Source organism: Psittacula echo (assembly GCF_963264785.1).
Source record: "Psittacula echo genome assembly, chromosome: 7".
Classification (NCBI taxonomy): Eukaryota; Metazoa; Chordata; class Aves; order Psittaciformes; family Psittacidae; genus Psittacula; species Psittacula echo.
In genome coordinates this window covers 57,076,930-57,096,043 of record NC_137740.1, presented here as the reverse complement: position 1 = coordinate 57,096,043, position 19,114 = coordinate 57,076,930, and the positions used below count along the sequence as shown (strand labels likewise).

The 19,114-nt window shown below is 40.4% G+C and overlaps 1 protein-coding gene across 3 annotated transcripts in view; it reads right to left on the bottom strand.

Moving 5' to 3' along the window:
• Positions 1 to 12,267: 12,267 nt before the first annotated feature.
• Positions 12,268 to 19,114, bottom strand: part of SLC25A36 (solute carrier family 25 member 36) — a 33,068-nt gene continuing 26,221 nt past the window's right edge. For all 3 annotated transcript variants that reach the window (XM_080624390.1, XM_080624388.1, XM_080624389.1), the window contains 2 exons: positions 18,469 to 18,758; positions 12,268 to 17,770 (listed from right to left, as the gene is read on the bottom strand). In XM_080624390.1, the coding sequence (XP_080480516.1) occupies positions 17,577 to 17,770; positions 18,469 to 18,758 (484 nt within the window). In that variant the 3' untranslated portion in view covers positions 12,268 to 17,576. The remainder of the gene's footprint in view (positions 17,771 to 18,468; positions 18,759 to 19,114) is intronic.

The following is a 19,114-nucleotide window of genomic DNA, read 5'->3' as shown; positions in this document are numbered from 1 at the left end:
GGGAGGATAAAAGCTAGTTTTTACAGTAGTAGTGATGAGATTTGTAATAAAGACTGTCAGCTACTGAACTCTTTCATTATCAGATAGATAGGTTGAATCCACCTTACATTACACATGTATTGTTATTGACCTCTGCTGCCTGTTGGGATATGGCTAATTTCTACAGAGATGGCACTGTGATTTACTGGGCATGCTGATGTGTGTGCCACAGCTGCTCAGGCAGCAGCAAAAGTGCTGACTCATACTGAAGTACTTCACAGTACTGAAGGTCAGACAGACACTATGCAATAACATTAGGACAACAGTTTTCCTCACCATTACAGGAGCAGTTGCAAGCAATTTTCTTACGCAAGTTGGGATAGAAGGATCACAAGGATGCAAGTAAAATTATTATAAGGTTGTATTTCAATGGTATTATGATTTCCTGTATAACCAAAAAGAAAATGTAGTGTCTGTATAGTAATAGACAAACTTCCTGTTGCAAACCAGCAATTTAGGCAGAAGATACAACAAAACCAATCCAAGACAGCCAGTGCGAACTAATTGCTGTGGATGCATAAAAGCTGAGCCAGCTGTGCTATTTGGTAACTGCAATAGCTAACTGATTATTCAGAGTGTTTGTAGAAATATGGACTATTTTAAAACAATAATAAAACAAAACAGCATTATTACTGTTCAGATCAAAGAACAAGGCAACCTAAGTCACTTTTTCCATATATAAGAGACTTCTCAACACCAAAATGAATCCCAGTAAAAAAGGGAAATGAAGGAAACTGTCTCAAATATAAACAACATATGACAACACTGACTCTTCAGAGGGCTGTTTGCTCTCACCGGTTACATCAATTTCTATGGACTGTTACTAGCACAGTAGATGTGCACACAGTTTCAGCACTAAGGTTGAGGCAACATCGCAGTAGAACAAGAAAGCTAATTAGTTTCAAGACTAAGCACAGTAGATTTATAAATGGTATAGGCCATAAGTTCCCATAACAACGACCTGGATTTAATCACACAAGAATTCCCTCTTGGTCTTGAACTGCTAAGCATAGGGTAACTAATTTCTTCTTACGTGCCTGTGAAGTGCCATGACTGCTACTCAGCCCTTCCACAAGTCACAGAAACAGTACTAATGCAGCCTCACACCAGGCTAGCAGAGCAGCAAGTCCCTCCTGGAGAGCAGGGGAAGGATATTTCTGGACTGCACAAGTTATTTACCTTTTCAATGTTCTTCTCTCAGTAGTTTGCTCTTACCACTCCCAGGCCGCTTTTAAACCACAGAGAAACTGCAAATCACAGTGTTTCTTGGTACTAATACTACACCTATAAGGTCCCATTTCTGAAAGTTTTATAAATCCTTGAGAGATACATTACCTATATAAACAGCAGTGCCATAGGACAGTGTGACATGGTGGTAGATGGTTTCACCTGATAAGCAGCTTACTGACTTTCTGGAACCTACTAGGTTTACCTACAGAAACAATTCTCCTTAATATCAACCTGTAGCAGAATATCAACAATGAAACTTTAGTAAAGTGAGACAAGGAATGCAAATTCTTCTCTTACACACCTATATCAAAGTTCCTACTAGGGAATTTCTCTTTCAACTCACAGATACACTTACAAATGTTTATCAGTCATAGGAAAAAAAGCACCAACATCTTTACACACTGATGTATTCAAGCCAGTGCATAACACTGTACTGTGTTGATACCTCAGCTCTACTGGCCCCTGGGTCTTGGCTTTATTGCCCTTTGTTAGAATTCGTAGTCTGATTCATGCTCACATATTGAACATCTATATTAAAGAACTTCACCCCTTTCTAGAGTCTTATGCCCCCATCTCTGGAGAGGGGGCACATTTCAGGCAGCTCTGCAAACTGATTCATCAGAGAGTAGATAGCTCACTTGATTTTGTTCATTCTAACACTGTGGGTTTAGTGCTAAATACCTACAACGTTTTTTTGCTTTCTAAAGCAGCGTGGGTCAAGCTTTTTTTAAAATATATCAACGTAATTAGCAATCAAAAACTATGAACACAGAGTGAACCCTCTATCATAAAAGGTCACTTAAAATCCAAAGCTGAGAACTTGGAACTTAGCAACGTACATCTCTTGACACTCAGTCACCGTAAATAAGTAACTCCCATAATGTTTCATATACTGAGTGAAAAGATGAGAAAGCTCAAGTCTACTTCTTTCAGTTCTGTGGGACAGGAAAGATGGTATTTATGAAAGATAGCGTTTATGTGGTACTTCTCTTGTACTGTCTTGTGACACATTCATGATTTACTGTTCGGTGACCCTTCCTGTGCTGCACATAATTTTGACTGTAGGATGATATTACCATTTGTCTTTCACCTTCAAAATGCTTTCTTAGACAGTCTTGGGCTTTTCATCCTGTTACATACCTTATATTCATGTTAGCACGTATTTATTGATAGGATATATTAATGCTCAGAGATTATTTGATTCTAGTGGAAGGTGTCCCTACCCATGGTAGGAGGTTGGAACTAGGTCATCTTTAAGGTCCCTTCCAACCCCAACTATTCCATATAAAGAAATAATCAAACTAAATTATTCTTTTAGGCATTCATGCAATTTTGCCTCCATTAATTCCACCTTACTGGCTTACTAACCTGGAAAAGTTTAAGTGGAAGTGCATGGAGGGGTGGAAATATTGCTTAGAGAACAATGACTGGAATTGCTTTAGCTGGTATGCAATTCCCATAAGATCATACCACTGTTTCTGTGCAGAAATGTCTAATGACTAGAAAAACAGTGGGAAAACCATGTTTCTGTATAAAAAGCTGCTTTTGATAGAAGGGGGATAAAATTTCATCATGGAAAGACATTTTTGCGCCTGAACAAATTCACCATTTTGCCCAGAGGGAGAAGTTAAGTCATTTACACCATGAATGGGAATGTTGGCTGGCAGAAAAAACAAACAGTACACTGGATCAAATATCCAGATACTTGCAAAGCTATCAGTTTTCATATTAACTGAAAATTGGTAGTTTTCTATAGCCGTTTTCAGTATTGTCAATCACATCAGTCCAGGGACCAGCAATACCAAGGTCAAGAACAAGACCCCACTTTCAGAGTTCAAGGTTCAGAATAACCTTCTAAAGAAAATAGTCATTTTTCACTAGACTCTTTAGGTCTCTGGAGTTACACTGCTTTTTCACAGTGAAGCACTTTGTAACACCTCAAATTAACAGGCTAAATAACAGCTCTGTTAAACAAAACCAAATATTACAGGTGGAAATGCTTTCATTCCCCCTACGACTCCTAAAATTTTGCAAACTAAGAGGAAGCTAAATCAAGAATTAGTTAGACTATGCCATTTACCTGACAGTTTGCAGAAAATCAATTTGCATCTATTAGTAATAACCTAACATAGCCTGCATTAATTTGGGCCTGCTTAGAAGGCAATTGACACTCCTTTCAAAAGGTGTGCATCTTGCTTACACGAAGAGGTCCCAGTCCATGACTAACACACCTCAATGTTAGGTTAATAGTATCCATCATAATCCAAATTCCCTCAACACAATTCAGTGAGAGACTTTACCTGACATAGTGAGTTTTTAAATTGCCTCACACGATGGTCACCTCTTGAACCCTTTTGTACTATGGGGCTGAAGCCCCAGTGCTGACTCCAGCAGGCCTCCTCAGTAAGGCTCTCATGGATTGCCAAACACCTCAGTGGGTTGGACTGTATTCTGGGGTTTTTAAATTGGATTTGCACTCATCTCAAAGGGTTAACTATTAGATTAATAGTTGTGTTCTTTGACTACAGCAATAACAGTGTTTTTTGACCAGAGGCAGTTCGGGGCTTTTCAGTTTTGGGATAGCAAGTAATTATTTCTTCATAGAGGCTAATAGAGATGCACCCTTGCATGCTGCAGCAACTTTTACCTACAGATTCAATCAATAATGCAAGGAAGAAAGTAAATGAAAGTTTGTAGAAGGTAAAAAACATATGTAGCTTTCCTACCATATCATCCCTGCCCTTACTTGCTTCCTTCTGCTGTTTACTAGCTTTAAGACCTTCAGCACAATCTTAATGTACGCTGACAGAGCACTCTGGCAGAATAGAGCTGAAGTAGGCGCTGGTCATCTCCCACTGCAATATAGTATTTTCTGTATGTGGAGTTCCCTTTCAACACTAGTTGAAGTTTATCACATCCTACACCTGCAAAAGTAATTAAGACCACAGTATAAGAAATTAGACAAAACCTAACAGCATCTAAAACTGAGATCTTGAACTATGTTTGACAGAAAACTGAAATTGGCCAAAGTTAACAGAAGGACAAACTACTTGTATCAAGCACGGTAAAGGACTTGAGTGCCCATAAGTTAGTTTGCTGCTTTCCTGGTTTTCCGTCCTGAGAAATGACTGTATTCAAAGTGAAGTTCCTGAGGGCCCATGTAGTCAGTGCACAGGTGTAGACAGTGCAAGATCTCACAATCCAAATGCAGACTAAAGCCATCAAATTTCTGATTATTCATATCTATCTGTACAGAGCAAAGGAAGAGTAAATACTGAGGCAAGGCCTTAGCCTCCAAACCTTGGGACACCATTGATACAGACAGCACTATCTGTCAAGACAAAAAGCCAAGAACTCACCTGGGAGATTTGCAGAGTTTTTGTCACTAACTTGAGAAAAAGAGACCAGAATCAGGTAGCAAAAGACCTGTCTCACATATCTTTTCTCCAAGTTTCCAGAATTCTTTATGGTTGTGATGCCAACTGCAAAGAGAAGCAGTAAAGGTTCCTCTCAACCAGGAACAGCCTGTCACACTTTTGAAAGGCAGCAATCTTCTGGCCAGGGAAGGAATTTGAGCCTGAGCCTCCTCTGTCCTTCCTCAGCACAAAAAAAAAACCAAACCCAATCAAGTAGAACAACAGCAGCCATACCAGTAAGGAAAGCAGCAGTCATTCCTCGCATTTTATTTCATGCTTATTTCCAGGCCAAGCTCCTTGCGGAACTTGAGAAAAGGAATGCTAAGTTTCAGGATCTCAGCTGAGCTTGGGGCTGAGCTGCAATGCTCCTGTCCCACTGAGGTAGCTGTGGATTCGAGCAGAGAATAACTTCCAGATGTTTGGCAAAATAAAATGGTTGAGAATTTCTGCAGTTCACCTACCTCCAAGATGAAGCAGCAAGGGGTCTTTGGCAAGCAAAACAGAAGCGCTCAAGTCGCATTTTATACACTCAATTACTTTTTAGTCTACAGCATCACACAACCAGATAGGTCCTCTGCAATCCCCAAGTTTCAAGATTAAGTAGGAGAGGTTTACTGTAGATTTTACCTCTCTGCATCAGAAGGAATTATCCCTAGTTTTGTGCAACTACCCTGTTATGGTGCTTTCTACTCACACTGAATGATGTGCTCATAGCAACAACTCGTGAAGTTTCAGCTTTGGTTACAGCACTGGGCATTTAGCCTTCTAAAATCCATCACTGGCAAAGGCTTATGCTTTTGTATAACTGTCTTATCTTTGGTCACTAACATCTGGAAATATCTCAGCTTCAATGCTTATGCTACAAAGGAAGTTCCGCAGCTTCCAAGTGACTTAGGGTCAAATTGCTCCTTTGAAAACAAGCTCTTTACAAAGCTATCAGAATAACAAAGTTAATCTCTTCCATCTTCTGCACCTTGCTCCATCAAGTACAAGTGAATCTGGGCATGTACATTACAAAAAATTAACCAAACTCTTCATTTTTATATCAAATGAAAAAAGCTAGGGATTCTTCTTAAACCAACCATCAGAAGCTGCACTTTAAACTAGCATTTTGATATACTGCAGGCAGCTTCAGACATGGGGAGAAGAAGAGTGTGAGTGAAGTTTCTCATTTGCAGTCTTCCAGGAAAGAGATGCTCTCTCATGAGGACTTAATGCTGTATCATCAAGTTATGCTACAGTATCACCAAGTCAGTAACATAACTGCAAGTCTGGTACATGGGGAAGCCTGAATGCAATCTTCCATCACAGCTCCAGAAAACGTGTAACATTAATCCATCTATTCAGGGGTGCCTTTATCCAAACACTCTAGCAGACTGCCAATATTGACATACTGCAGGTGAAAAAGCTGCTCTACATGCTAGCATCTTCTGCATGTAGCAATATTCTCATTTCAGTGCAAATTTGCTCTTTGACTTCCAAATATACAACACACAATAAGCCTAAACTTTTTTAGGCATAAGAAGCCATTTTGAGGACATTAGTGTTAAACTATTCCCTGCTCTGGTGTGAGCCAAGAGATAGCTCATTATTCCTTAGGCTAGACCTCACTAATAACCTCAAATGGTTTTCCTTTTGCCTTGACCTTAATTCAAGGGAGCAATTTAGCCAGGTTCAGTCTGAAAGTCATTCATACCTCTTTTTTCAGGGTGACTCTGCTGACATTCCACTCTTACTCTGCCTTTAGCAGTGACTACCAGGCTTTTTGCTCTGTCACAAGAATGCTGTTTACTCTGTCAACTCAGGACGGCTGTAGGTCTTATTGTTCAAAGCTTTTTTCACAATACTGATTTCAGTGGTCTTGTAGAAAGCCTGACGTAGTAGGTAATCTTGCTTTCTCCATCCATTACCACCTCTAACACCAGAAGTCTGCAGCTGAAAGAAAAACTGTACAACCACACATGAGGAAATAAGCATCTAGTAAATAGATGCAGAGTCAAATCAGTAGGAGAGCTAGGCGCTGTCTTCGTTCCTTTTTAACAGTTTAAGCCCACCCCCTTCTCCAACTTACTTTTATACCTAGCTTGAGCAAAGAGGAGCAACAGTGAGTGCACAAACAGGCCTAGGAGTTGCAGCAGCTTTATTACATCTCCCTTCAAAGTTGCATTTGGAGACAAAGCTGAGGAGAAACCAGAAACTCGGAAAGTTCCTCTACTCATTCCCCAGAACATACAAACTAGAAAGACAGGATATAATGAAGATGCATACAGTTTGTGACTCTGAACAGATTTCAGTTCAGAGCATCATTCATCCCATGGTCTCAAATAAGCAGTTCCAAACCATAGCAACTCCCTGCTTTCTGCAGATTCTGTTTCTTCGCCTATATCCTTCTTTAGGAAGGGATTTACAGCCACGAAGCACAGTATTATTTCATCTTTAGGAAGAAACATGATCATGATGAATACCACAACATGTTGCCAACTCTTTACTTGAATAATGAGAAGTATTTTTTCATACCTAGGGAAGAATAAAGCTCTAAGCTTCTTGAAGATTTGCTTTTCTTAAGATCCTTGGGAAGGGTGGGTGGTTGTGTCTTTTGGTCTTTTCCAATAAACCAAACCTCTCATAGTTTAACTTTTAGTGTCTTGACATGTCTGCCATGTATAAAAACCCCATCCCTCCCAAATTAATTCTGCACCCCTTTTCAGGGAGGGTGGAAAGGGTGAGCAAAGCCCACGTAAAATCTCAGACCCTGAGATTTATCAGAATGCTGTCCCACAGAAATACCCCATCATGCCCTAGGACCACTCCAGAGTCCCTGCCCTGCCACAAGGAAACAATCTTGTACCCTGAGAAAGATGGTGGGAAGGAAGTATAGCTCTGGCTCAAATGAGCTACAGGGAACTGCAAGCTCAAACTGGCTCACCCCTGTGTGGTTAAGGCATTTCAGTGTGTGTGGTTTTAACAGCCCTAAGCTGCTGTTGCTCAAGAGGTAATATTCCATTTATATCCAACCTATAAAGTTTTGGCAACATTCCTCTTGGTTTATAACAGTTAGGGACTAGGGCAGATATTCCTCTAACAGGGAAAGGTCAATATTTCTTATACTGGTTTTGCAATTTTATTTTCTTTTTAGTATTGCAAATAAAGCACTTAAAATCTCCATCTATTGCCTGAAAGAATTAGGGAGTAATATTGGACCACCCTATAAGCGTAGCTGGATGCTTGTCATTTTTCAGTGTTTTCCCTCAACTAGTCTCTAAGGAAAAAGCTTGAATGATAATAGATCATTCTTGTTTCACGTAATTCAAACCAGATTCCCAAGTCTCTAAACATACTCAGCACAAACTCAGTTGGAGCACCCCAAAGCAACTTACAAAGCAATTTGTAAGTCATTCAATTGCTGCAAAGGCCAGGAAAGATTTGAAGTGGCAGAGCAAGATAATGCAAACTGCAAGCTGTTACCAATAGCTGCATTTCAGATGAGGGAAAAACAAATAACCTCAAAGTATGACAGAATGAAAGCACCTGAAAACTACTTTGAGAACTTAACAGCTTAGATACAAATTCTGCCTTTAGCAGCCAGAGGGAAAAAGTTACTTGCACATCAATAAGAATTTTCTGCACAAGACAGTACTTGTGGACAGTGAAAGGAGTAACAGAAAGTATGTCTGCAGCTGTTTGCAGAGGATGAGGAATGAAACCCCAATTTCTTCCCCAGAAGACCTTGCTCATGGATAAGATTTGGCTGAAAACAGGGGATGCCTAGGGAAATCCATTGTGAATTCCCAGAGTTCCTTTTAGAATGTCCCACCTCTGGGAAAAGATTCACACTCACTGAGTTTCCTGGCTAAGAATGGAATTATTTATTCAATATATAATTCCTTTTTCTATCCAAAGGATAAACTATAGAAACTGGAAAGATTTCTCTCTCCCTTCAGTATCTGTGTCCAGAAGGCTCTCACTGATACTAATTTCAGCCCAAGTCTACCCTGAGTGAACACTCGCAGTAACAGAAAACTGGTCTTCTCTTTAGAGGGGGGTAAACTGATCCCACAGAGATGTTTCTATTGGATGGTCTCCTGGAGATGTTGCGGAGCTGGAGACAGCACAAACTTAGATGTGTCCCTGAAAAGTATTTATACTATTGCCTTCTCAATGGGACAGTCTGAGATAGCTAAATTGGGATGAAAACTCTGCAAAACTGCACTTGGAGAGCTTTAATCATTTAAGTGGGAATTGCTGGCCAAGGGGACTGCTTTTTCCACCATTTAAAATAAAAAACCCTGTTATGCATCTAACCCCAGATCATGAAAACAATAAAAATAAAACCAATCACAATACCTTCTCATTCCTTACAGCCTGTTTTCACGTGCTGCTGCTTGTTACTGCAAGGACACTACTTACTCTCATTCTAACTCAGATGTGTCAAAGTAACTCCCAGGTTTGTATGCTTTCCAGAGAAATTCTTAACCTGTAACTTGAAAAGGACAGCTTCTCACCATCAAGTACCCTCAAAACCCTTGTAACACCCCCACTCACACCCACCCCCCCCCGCTTCAAGATTCCCTAATTCTTGGTTAATGAAGAAACTCACCCTCACTACCTATGCAAGTTGCATGCAGGCTGAATTAGAGGTCACCTTAAAAGTGCTGGATTTGCCTTCTGCACCTGCACTGGAACACTCCCCCGCTTCATCTTTAGCCAAAACCTGACCTGAGTGAACACAGAATGATTACACAGACCTCATGGACGTGGGATGGCTGTTTCTAAAGAGGACACAGCATCTTGATTGTTGCAATCCATTTTAGGCCTAAACAATCCTTTCCCTGGGAAATCAAAGAAAACCAACTATATGCAACAGGAATGCACTATGTTAACCATTCATCCTAGAGTTAAAACAGTAATCAACAATATTAAGAAAAATGAGAGTTAGCATACTGAGAGGTGATTTATATTTGACTGATTAGTTTGGAATCTACTGTATGAACTCAAACTGCAGAATGGACCAGGAACCAATAAAACTAGACATAGTAGGAAAAAAGTAACAAACAAGGATGAAATTATTCATAATTTCATAATATTCATAATTTTTCTTTCATGCAAAGAGTCGTGGTCAATGGCTCGATGTCCAGCTGGAGACCGGTAACGAGTGGTGTCCCTCAGGGATCGGTGTTGGGACCGGTCTTGTTCAACATCTTTGTCGGTGACATGAACAGTGGGATTGAGTGCGCCCTCAGCAAGTTTGCCGATGACACCAAGCTGTGTGGTTCGGTTGATACCCTGGAGGGAAGGGATGCCATCCAGAGGGACCTCGACACGCTTGTGAGGTGGGCTGATGCCAACCTGATGAAGTTTAACCATGCCACGTACAAGGTCCTACATCTGGGTCGGAGCAATCCCAGACACGGCTACAGGTTGGGCAGAGAAGAGATTCAGAGCAGCCCTGCAGAGAAGGACTTGGGGGTGTTGGTCAATGAGAAAATGAACACGAGCCGGCTTCAGTGTGTGCTCGCAGCCCAGAAAGCCAACCGTATCCTGGGCTGCACCAAAAGGAGCGTGACCAGCAGGTCAAAGGAGGTGATCCTGCCCCTCTACTCTGCTCTCGTGAGACCTCCCTTGGAGCATTGTGTGCAATTCTGGTGTCCTCAACATAAAAAGGACATGGAACTGTTGGAACAAGTCCAGAGGAGGGCCACGAGGATGATCAGGGGACTGGAGCACCTCCCGTATGGAGACAGGCTGAGAAAGTTGGGGCTGTTCAGCCTGGAGAAGAGAAGGCTGTGTGGAGACCTCATAGCAGTCTTCCAGTATCTGAAGGGGGCCTACAAGGATGCTGGGGAGGGACTCTTCATCAGGGACTGTAGTGACAGGACAAGGGGTAACGGGTTCAAACTGAAACAGGGGAAGTTTAGATTGGATATAAGGAAGAAATTCTTTACTGTGAGGGTGGTGAGGCACTGGAATGGGTTGCCCAGGGAGGTTGTGAATGCTCCATCCTTGGTGGTGTTCAAGGCCAGGTCGGATGAGGCCTTGGGTGGCATGGTTTAGTGTGGGGTGTCCCTGCCCATGGCAGGGGGGTTGGAACTAGATGATCTCAAGGTCCTTTCCAACCCTAACTATTCTATGATTCTATAATAGTAGAAGAATTGACATATTTCATTCCCAGTTTAAGTCAACTGAAGTAGACAAACACCAGGAACCTTTACTCCTTGCATACTCTGTGAGAAAGCAACAACTCTTTTGTAGCAGCATCTTGGCACTCAATTGAGTCATTCCTTAGTGACCGACAAAAACATAACACTGACAGAAAAGCAACATGTGGCATAAGACCAGGAAAAAATCAGATCAGCAACAAAATACATTATATTGTTCAGTTGTGATAAACTACTTAAAGATAGATGTATGAAAGGGGATGTTGGGAAGTTCTTGGGGTTGGCTGATTCTAAGGGAGAAGCTGAACTTCATCTTTTCTGTAAATCCCCCTGAAACAAGCCACATGCACCTCAAGCTCAGGGTTAACTCTGTCCTAAACAGAGTGCCTAATTCCTATTAAACACACAGCAGAGATCATTTAGGCCTGTGCTATCACAGGTCACCCTTTTACACACTATTCAGGCACCTTTAAGTCCCTTCTTTCCTGCTTTCTCTACCTAAAACTCTTTTGCATTATCATTAAAATCTTTCTTATATTCAAGCCAGATATGGCAACAGCCAGCAAACATGTCTCCATTTTGCAGCATCAGGTCTTGTACTTCAAGTACTTGTGCTCTTCACCACCAATACAACAGCTCCTGTTACTAAACACTTGCTCTTTAGCCAAGATTTCACCCATGCTGGAATAATCAAGAGACTTCTTTTGTGGCTCCACATGTAGTTCCACAAAAGAAAACCCATACGGATTCATTCTCCTGCACTTACTTCATCTGAAATACAGAGGATCACAAGTAATCATCAGCTTACTTGAACATAAATTCTTGCGTATCATAGCTACTTTTATGTCTATAGCATACTTTGCAGAAGCAATGTACTTAGAACTCTGCCTGCTACAGACACATAACCCTGCAGTTTCCTCATTGAATTTTTTTCCCTTTTAAGCACTGGATCTCTATTATCTAGTCTCTAATTATAGTAAGTCCTAACTTAACAGAATGCAAAATACTGTGTCACACTTGCACACTGCATACTTGTTTTCAGAATTCTAAATGGATTATCAAGTGTCAGGACAAACTGCTTCGAATTCCTTTTACACTCCAGATGATTTGAGCATTTACATCCTCAGGCCCATCACAAGTGTCTGCTGCAGGAGCAGGATTAGGAAACGAAACCAGTTTCTAAATAGTCACTACTGAGGGAGGCACCACTCCCTCATGCAGAAATCTATCCAGGAAGTTTCACCACTTGGAGCTTGTCTTTGAAAGCATGTAGTTACTTTCACACAACTTGATCATTAACAAGTATCTCTGCATTAGTGAAACCAGTCTTAAGAGCACATCCCTTGAAATATTCTATCTACAAAACCAGAAGCTCCTCCTCTCCAATATAGGTTATACACTTCAATACACAATTTTGTTTGCATCGATTTGCTCTAGAGAGCTGGACTCCTATCCTGATATTTCCTGCCTTTGACAGAAGCTTGTGCAGGAAGATTATGATGTTCAGAGTCAGCACAAAGCACGCTGGCTGGCAACAGCACACAGAAGACGAGAGGAGCATTTGTCTCCTGAAGTGCTTTTTTATTTTAGTGTTAAGTGCATTATCAAAATCAAGGGCTTTGTTTTGTCAAAGAGATAATAGTTAAGCCTCACATGCTTTGAGGTTGCATCTATGCCAGGCTACACTGCTGCATTAATGTCAAGCCATAACTCAATTAGAACTTGAAACATACCTTCATTTTATACACATGCTTTTTATCCAGGGCAAGTTTAATACAAGCCCTCCAGCAGAAGGGGTTGCAAGGCAGCATGAATGCCAAAACATCAAAATGCTCAAAACTTACCCTGAGCTCTGCCTTGCCAACCTGACTCTTTCAGAGGGTTAAAGTGAAAGATCAATTACAGGCAATTACAATTACACCAGCTAGAGACAGTTTCAGATATGTCAGGGATAAGCACGCTTGTTGCCTGCACTGATTGCAGAAGACTGATCACCTCTAAGTCTGGCAGACCTGGAAGCTAGAAGGCCTCAGAAGCACAGCAAGGCAGGTTAATTCACACTTATACTTCCTGAAAGAGAAGAAACATTTAATCATAGATGTGTTGGTTTAATGAAAGTTTTGGAGTAGTTCTGCACAGCTGAAATAATCAAATCAGAGACCTCAAGCCTGGCTCCATATTCAAGGCTGCAAAGGATCCAGTTCCAGGACACACACCAAGGGGAAAAAAAACCAGCATTCCATCACCAAATAAATCCTATGAATGCATTTGCAGAATGATTTCTGAGGAAGTTCTGAGGACAGACTTCAAATCAAACACTCTTAAAAGAAACAATACCCTAAAATGTTACAGGTTCAAGGACTTTGTTATAACTGCACACACAGTTAAGTAAATACTTCCCTTCATTTCTGTCAGCACTGGTTGGTACTAGCTGGCACTTTAAATGGACACAAGTTTGCTGATCACGTTACTGAATTTCAGATGACAGACAGTAAGTAACACTTCATTCTGCAGAGGTAACAGTGTTCAAATCCAACTGCAAGAACACATCCAGTTTAAGCCATCAATGAACCTCTCCAAAAAGAGCACATTACAGGTATAATACAGACACATTTTCAGCTACTATAAAATGGCAGAAGGTAAGATGATTTATTCCATCTCCCAATGAATTGCTCATTTTTAATCACAACTGTTCAGGCACTGATGATAGATGAATAATAGGAAAAACAAAAGGTTAAAAATAGTGTACAGTTTAGCACAGAAGGCAACATTTGAACAGAAACACATCATTTTAATTTGCTTTGAGTTTTAAAGCAATCTGAACAAACAAAAAGTTAACCATATAAATACAGAGTAAATGCACATAATTTACAGCCAACTACATGGATAGAGTAATAGCAAACCTCACATGAGCACTGAAGTACTCAAAACTGTAATTTGTGAGAGTTTAGCTATGACTCTAAGGGCATAGTTATGTTCACATATGCAGGGTAGGCAGACTTAAATAAAGGAGCTGAAAACTCACGTTAACTGAATTTTAACAGACAAGGTTGGAAGAAGCAACACATTTACCTAAGCACGCTTAAGCATTCAGCTCGGTTTCCAAACTTAAACAGTTTAAACAGGAAGCAACACTTAAAAAGGCTCTCCAATCTTTTGTCTCTGGAAGCATCCTTTTATAATGCTACATTCTGAGGAATGTTGCAAATGTCATTATGAGAACAAAAACAGAATAGCAGAAACTGTCATTAACAAACACCACAATCAGAAAGGAAATATATGGAGTGCATTATGTAAACAGGGAACAACATAGGTGCAATGTCAATATACAAGCTCACAGCTTGACATTTCAGTTACAATTAAAACAACCTAAAAACTCCCTAAACCCCAAGTGTAAAACAATATAGGCTAGCAGATCAGGAGCTCAGACAGAAACAGCAGACCTGTTAGTTTAAAGGCTGGGCTCAGCCTCTGCAACACAATCCATTTTCACCCAGCTCTACAGGGACCAAATAGATAATAGTGGGGCTGAGAAGTGTGTCTGCATTCACTGAAATGTCTTGGGTTTTTTTGATGGCTTTCCAAATTCGGGCCACGTTGCCATGTCCCCCCGATATGGCACTATGGGAGACAACCAAGGCACTGTAACCAAGCCCAGGTAGACAAATGCATGCTCTAGTGCCATCTTCTGGCTGAAACGGGAAACTGCAATCGCAGTTGTGCAGCCGAGTCAAAATTAACAGCCTGCATTAATATTTACATTTCATCTAGGCAAGGGAAATAGGAGGAAACTAATTCAATTACTGAGATTTTCCATAAATCCAAGACCTCTGCTGCTAGCACAGCAAAGTGTGACATAAATACACTACATTCAAATATAAATCAAGATGGCCATCTAAGTGACAAGGAAGTTTTAAATGCACTCCTTTAGTTCTGTAGTTAAAAGGTTATGTGGCATCATCTTATTCCCTTTCAGTTTTTAATATAAAGAAAAACTATATAAACACTTAAAATCTTTGGGAAATATTTCAGGGATAACTTTGCCTGTACTGGTACTTTAAAACTACCAAAACACATCCTGTGAATCTTTAAGTTTTGTTATGTAAAGCAAGCCTAAAAGATCACTCCAGAAGTTTAAAACTGCTTAAACACCCATTAAAAAGGCAGAAGAAGCAGCTGATTGTCTGTTTTTAGCTGTCACCTCCCATATTCAATTGTCTTTGTTAACATTTTCTATTTACCAACTCCAGAGGGTCTTCCTCACCCAGGCAAGGCACATACAGAGTACCCAGTGAATAAACGGGAGACAAACATGTAACCAAGGGACAAGGTATTCAATAAAACAGGAGAGTAACTCCATGAAGCGTAGGCTAATCCGAGTGTTAACTGTATTCATGACCTCCAAAGTTGTCTTTGCCAATTTAGATTTTGGCTATGACTGAGTAGTCTGGACTGCCTGAAGAGTAATTCACTTCCTACAAAACAAGAATTATCTGAACAATGGCATCACAGCAAGACTTGGGGCAAGTCATGAATACTCCGGATTTATCCTAGAAAGCTCACTGGAAAAAACCCACTTCAGAACACATTTAAGCACTCCCCTCACTTTGAAATAATCAAGTTCATCTTTGGTCTCATGACAGACCACACTATCTGCTTTTAAAAAGGTTAGGGAACATTTTTTAAGGAGAAGGAAGTCAATATAGCTAAGCCTCCACTGTAATACTTTAGGTGGCTTTCAGAAGAAAAAACAATTAGTACAGAGAATTACCTTAACTACTCAAACATTTTGACACTGTGGAGAACATGACAAGGGTCAAAATAAACAAAAGCAAATTACAAAGACCCAGACAAACTATTCTGTAAGCTTTGAGCTTTTACGTACAGCCTACAGAACTACTGCAACAGAGATGATATGCATCTACAGTATAACATGTTTTATCCTGCACAGCTTACACAGAAATCTAACTATATACTTTGTTTAAAGCCAAACTGTGTATTTTGAACACAGTTTGACTACAGGTATCCCAAAAGAGGAAGAAAAGTCATAATCCATAAGAAGGCCACAAAGTGCATAAGGAGTCATTCATAAAATAAAGCCATTGCACACAACGCACAGTTTAGATGTACTGAAGTACCACACTGGAAGAGCTGATAGCACAGTTCTGTCCACACGAGTATAGCAGCATTTATATGCAGAAAGCTATTGCCCCCAATGTATAATGATAACCCTTCCTTATAAGGATCATGGATGCGGACTGAGAAGGTGCAGATAAAAGGTATCTATTTGAAACACTGTAGAAGTTCTTGTAACATTAAATTTCTGATTTTGTCACTCCAGCTGTACGGTTTTGGAAAACCCTGGAAGTTATGACAGAAATAACTAGCTAAGCATCACTGCTGAATGTGACATTGTTCTGCAACTGTCTTCCTGAGCAAGACCAATGCCTTTATATTCAGACAATTTGGAGGACAAGGTTATACTGCTGTTCAGTATATAGGCTCAAGTTGGAAGAAGTGATATAGCAGTTATCTAGCAGAATACTTCCAAGAATCTTAATTACAATTTTCTCCATTGCTCTGCACAGAGGATGCACTGAAAAAGATCTATCCCACCTTCAACTGTTTTCTGCTTTCTGGTCACCTTAGCCAAAGTGATATGTGTTCTGCCCCAGTACTCCCATATAAATACTGGTAATGCAAGTCAGGATTTGCCAAACATTTTAGGGTAATATCACTTGTTCTTACGTAGCATGAAACTATCTGGGTGAATCCTGTCTTCAGAAATGGTAGGCTGGACTGCCTGAGATTCCTCATCACATCACAAATCCTTAAAAAGGCTCTAAAGTAGCATTCAGCAAGTTCCTACTTAGCCATGTGAGTGACCTGACAGGTTGGCAAGGAAAACACTTCATATGTCTCTCTTATTTAAGGAAGGCAAGTTACAGAAGAGAAAGGGTGATGTAGTAGAACTAGGAACCTACAAACACCAGTATCAACAGCTTGATAACCTGAGGAGATAAATGATAGAATCCTCTCTCAGTAACTTACAACACTGCTCAAACTTAAAACACACCAAAAATTAAAACCCCTGAAAAACAAAAACCAAGACCAAACAAAAAGCCAAACCCCAAACAAACCACTGAGTACCACTTCTAATAGTGAAGAAATGACTGTTCTGTGTCCCTGCGCAATATTTTGTCTTGAGATAGCAACATGGAAAACTTACACTCACTACTATCTCACTCTACAAATCTTCAGAGCAACTGAATAGCAGTTGTGGGTACAGAAAGGTATGAAAGCACTGTCTTGCCCATTCTTCCCACAGGTTACTGTGCAGTAAAACAGAATAAAAAGGGCAGTTGAAAGCAATCACTAAGGGAAGTGAATAAGGCTGCCCAATATCATATTTTACACTCCCTCCCTCACCCATTAGGTGTCTGAAGATGACTTTACAGCCTTGCCTGGATTAACAGGTGAAAACAAAGTAACAACGTTGAATTAGCAATGCATAAAGGTATTCCCTAAGGAGCAGCTCCCATTTATCACACTGTCAAGAGGCCATACAATAAGGCAGCAAGATTATTCAGATTTGCCCACAACCAGCCTTCTGTTTTGTCCATAGCTGCATGTTCCTGATACATCTTCACTTAGCCCACCACATCGGCATTGACATTCAGTGGTCCACTCCAGCCTTTCCATCTTCCACCTTCTTCTAGGAAGCCTTGTCACATTGCTATCCATCGAGCAAGTAGACTACCACTTCATAGGTTGACATCATGATAGCCGTGTTTGGAATCTGTCTGATCAGATGTGTAGTTAAGCCTCTGTAGAGGGAGCCATACCCTTCTTCTCGCACAAGCAAAGATAGTGTCTGGAAGAAAGATCTATATTTTGTTCCCTCTTCTCTTAGTCTTGTTCGTACAACCTCTGCACAAAGAAAACCACATGTCATTATCACTCAACACTGTTAATTATCTTCCCCCTAAACCAATTAGTGATTTTCACTTTAAAATCCCCCTCCTTGAGTTCAGACTTAGAAGAACTCTTTAAAAATGGAGGAGGAAGACAGAAGCAAGCCCAGCATGTGTAAGAGGAAAACAAGTTAAAGTTTTGGCAGTATTATAAAATTAAGCAAGGAAAATTCATTTGCTTAGTTAAAATCCAGAAGAGGACTTCTGTTTGGGCTTATGTTTCAGCTTAAAAGCCACCACTAATTATGTACTCAATCCATAGACAACTACTTTGCAGGAAAACTAAGTGCAACTGGAAACCCAACTAGACAACCTATTTTCCTAGAAGGAGGACAAGAACTTGCTGGCAAATTTTGTGAAATTGCTGAGTATACAGAGAGATTCCAAGCGCAAAACGACCTTCTCCTTAAGCACTTTAGGGTATACCCTAGCAAACCCTTCGGAAAAGATAAACATAGCCTAAGTAGAGACCATGCTAGATATCCACTTAAAAATACTTCAATTTCCACACACTATGCTCATGCTGACTCAATCTGACATGACAAGCTTTGTACTAAGAAATAGCTCTTGAACAAGTGATCCAAAGTCTGCTACAAATACCACTGAAGAGACTTCTTTTGACCCATTTGACTCATCTGTACATGCCCAACTTACCATGAGGATATGCTATTGATGTTGCACAAGTTTTGGAAGTGGCAGCAGCCATCATCATGCCAACAAAGTCCGAAGCCTCTTTTGCTGATTCATCCTCACTGTCCATGGCAGAGGCAGTCTTATACTCCAGTAGTTTTCTCTTAATACTCTCATAAATAACAAAATGAATAACAGTCTCAGATATGCCTGCGTAGGACGCTGACATTCCTCTATAAAAGCCTTTAATACCATCTGAGCGATAAACTTTTTGGACACATTCAAAAGCATTCATTCGCTTTTCTCCACGATTCCTAAAAAGGAGAGAACAAGAGAGACATCAAGCTGCAGCAACTTGAGGAAGGAAAACAAACAGTTTTGCTAGAGTGACAAGAGGACTTTGGAAATATCTCACACTGATGATGGGGGGGGGCTCCAATTCAGATACATTTAAGAACACACAGAACTTGAAGTGAAAGCCTAAGGCCTTTAGCACGAAACACAGGTGAAACACTATACTGAATCCAAGCCAAATTTCACATGGTGACTAAGTGTCACATAAAGTTGAACAGCTCTAGGCCTCCACAAGTCTTACAGAATAAAGGACTAAATTGCTTGAAGAAGACTCCCAAATGGACTTTCACTGGGAGTGACTCGTGGAAAAAATGAC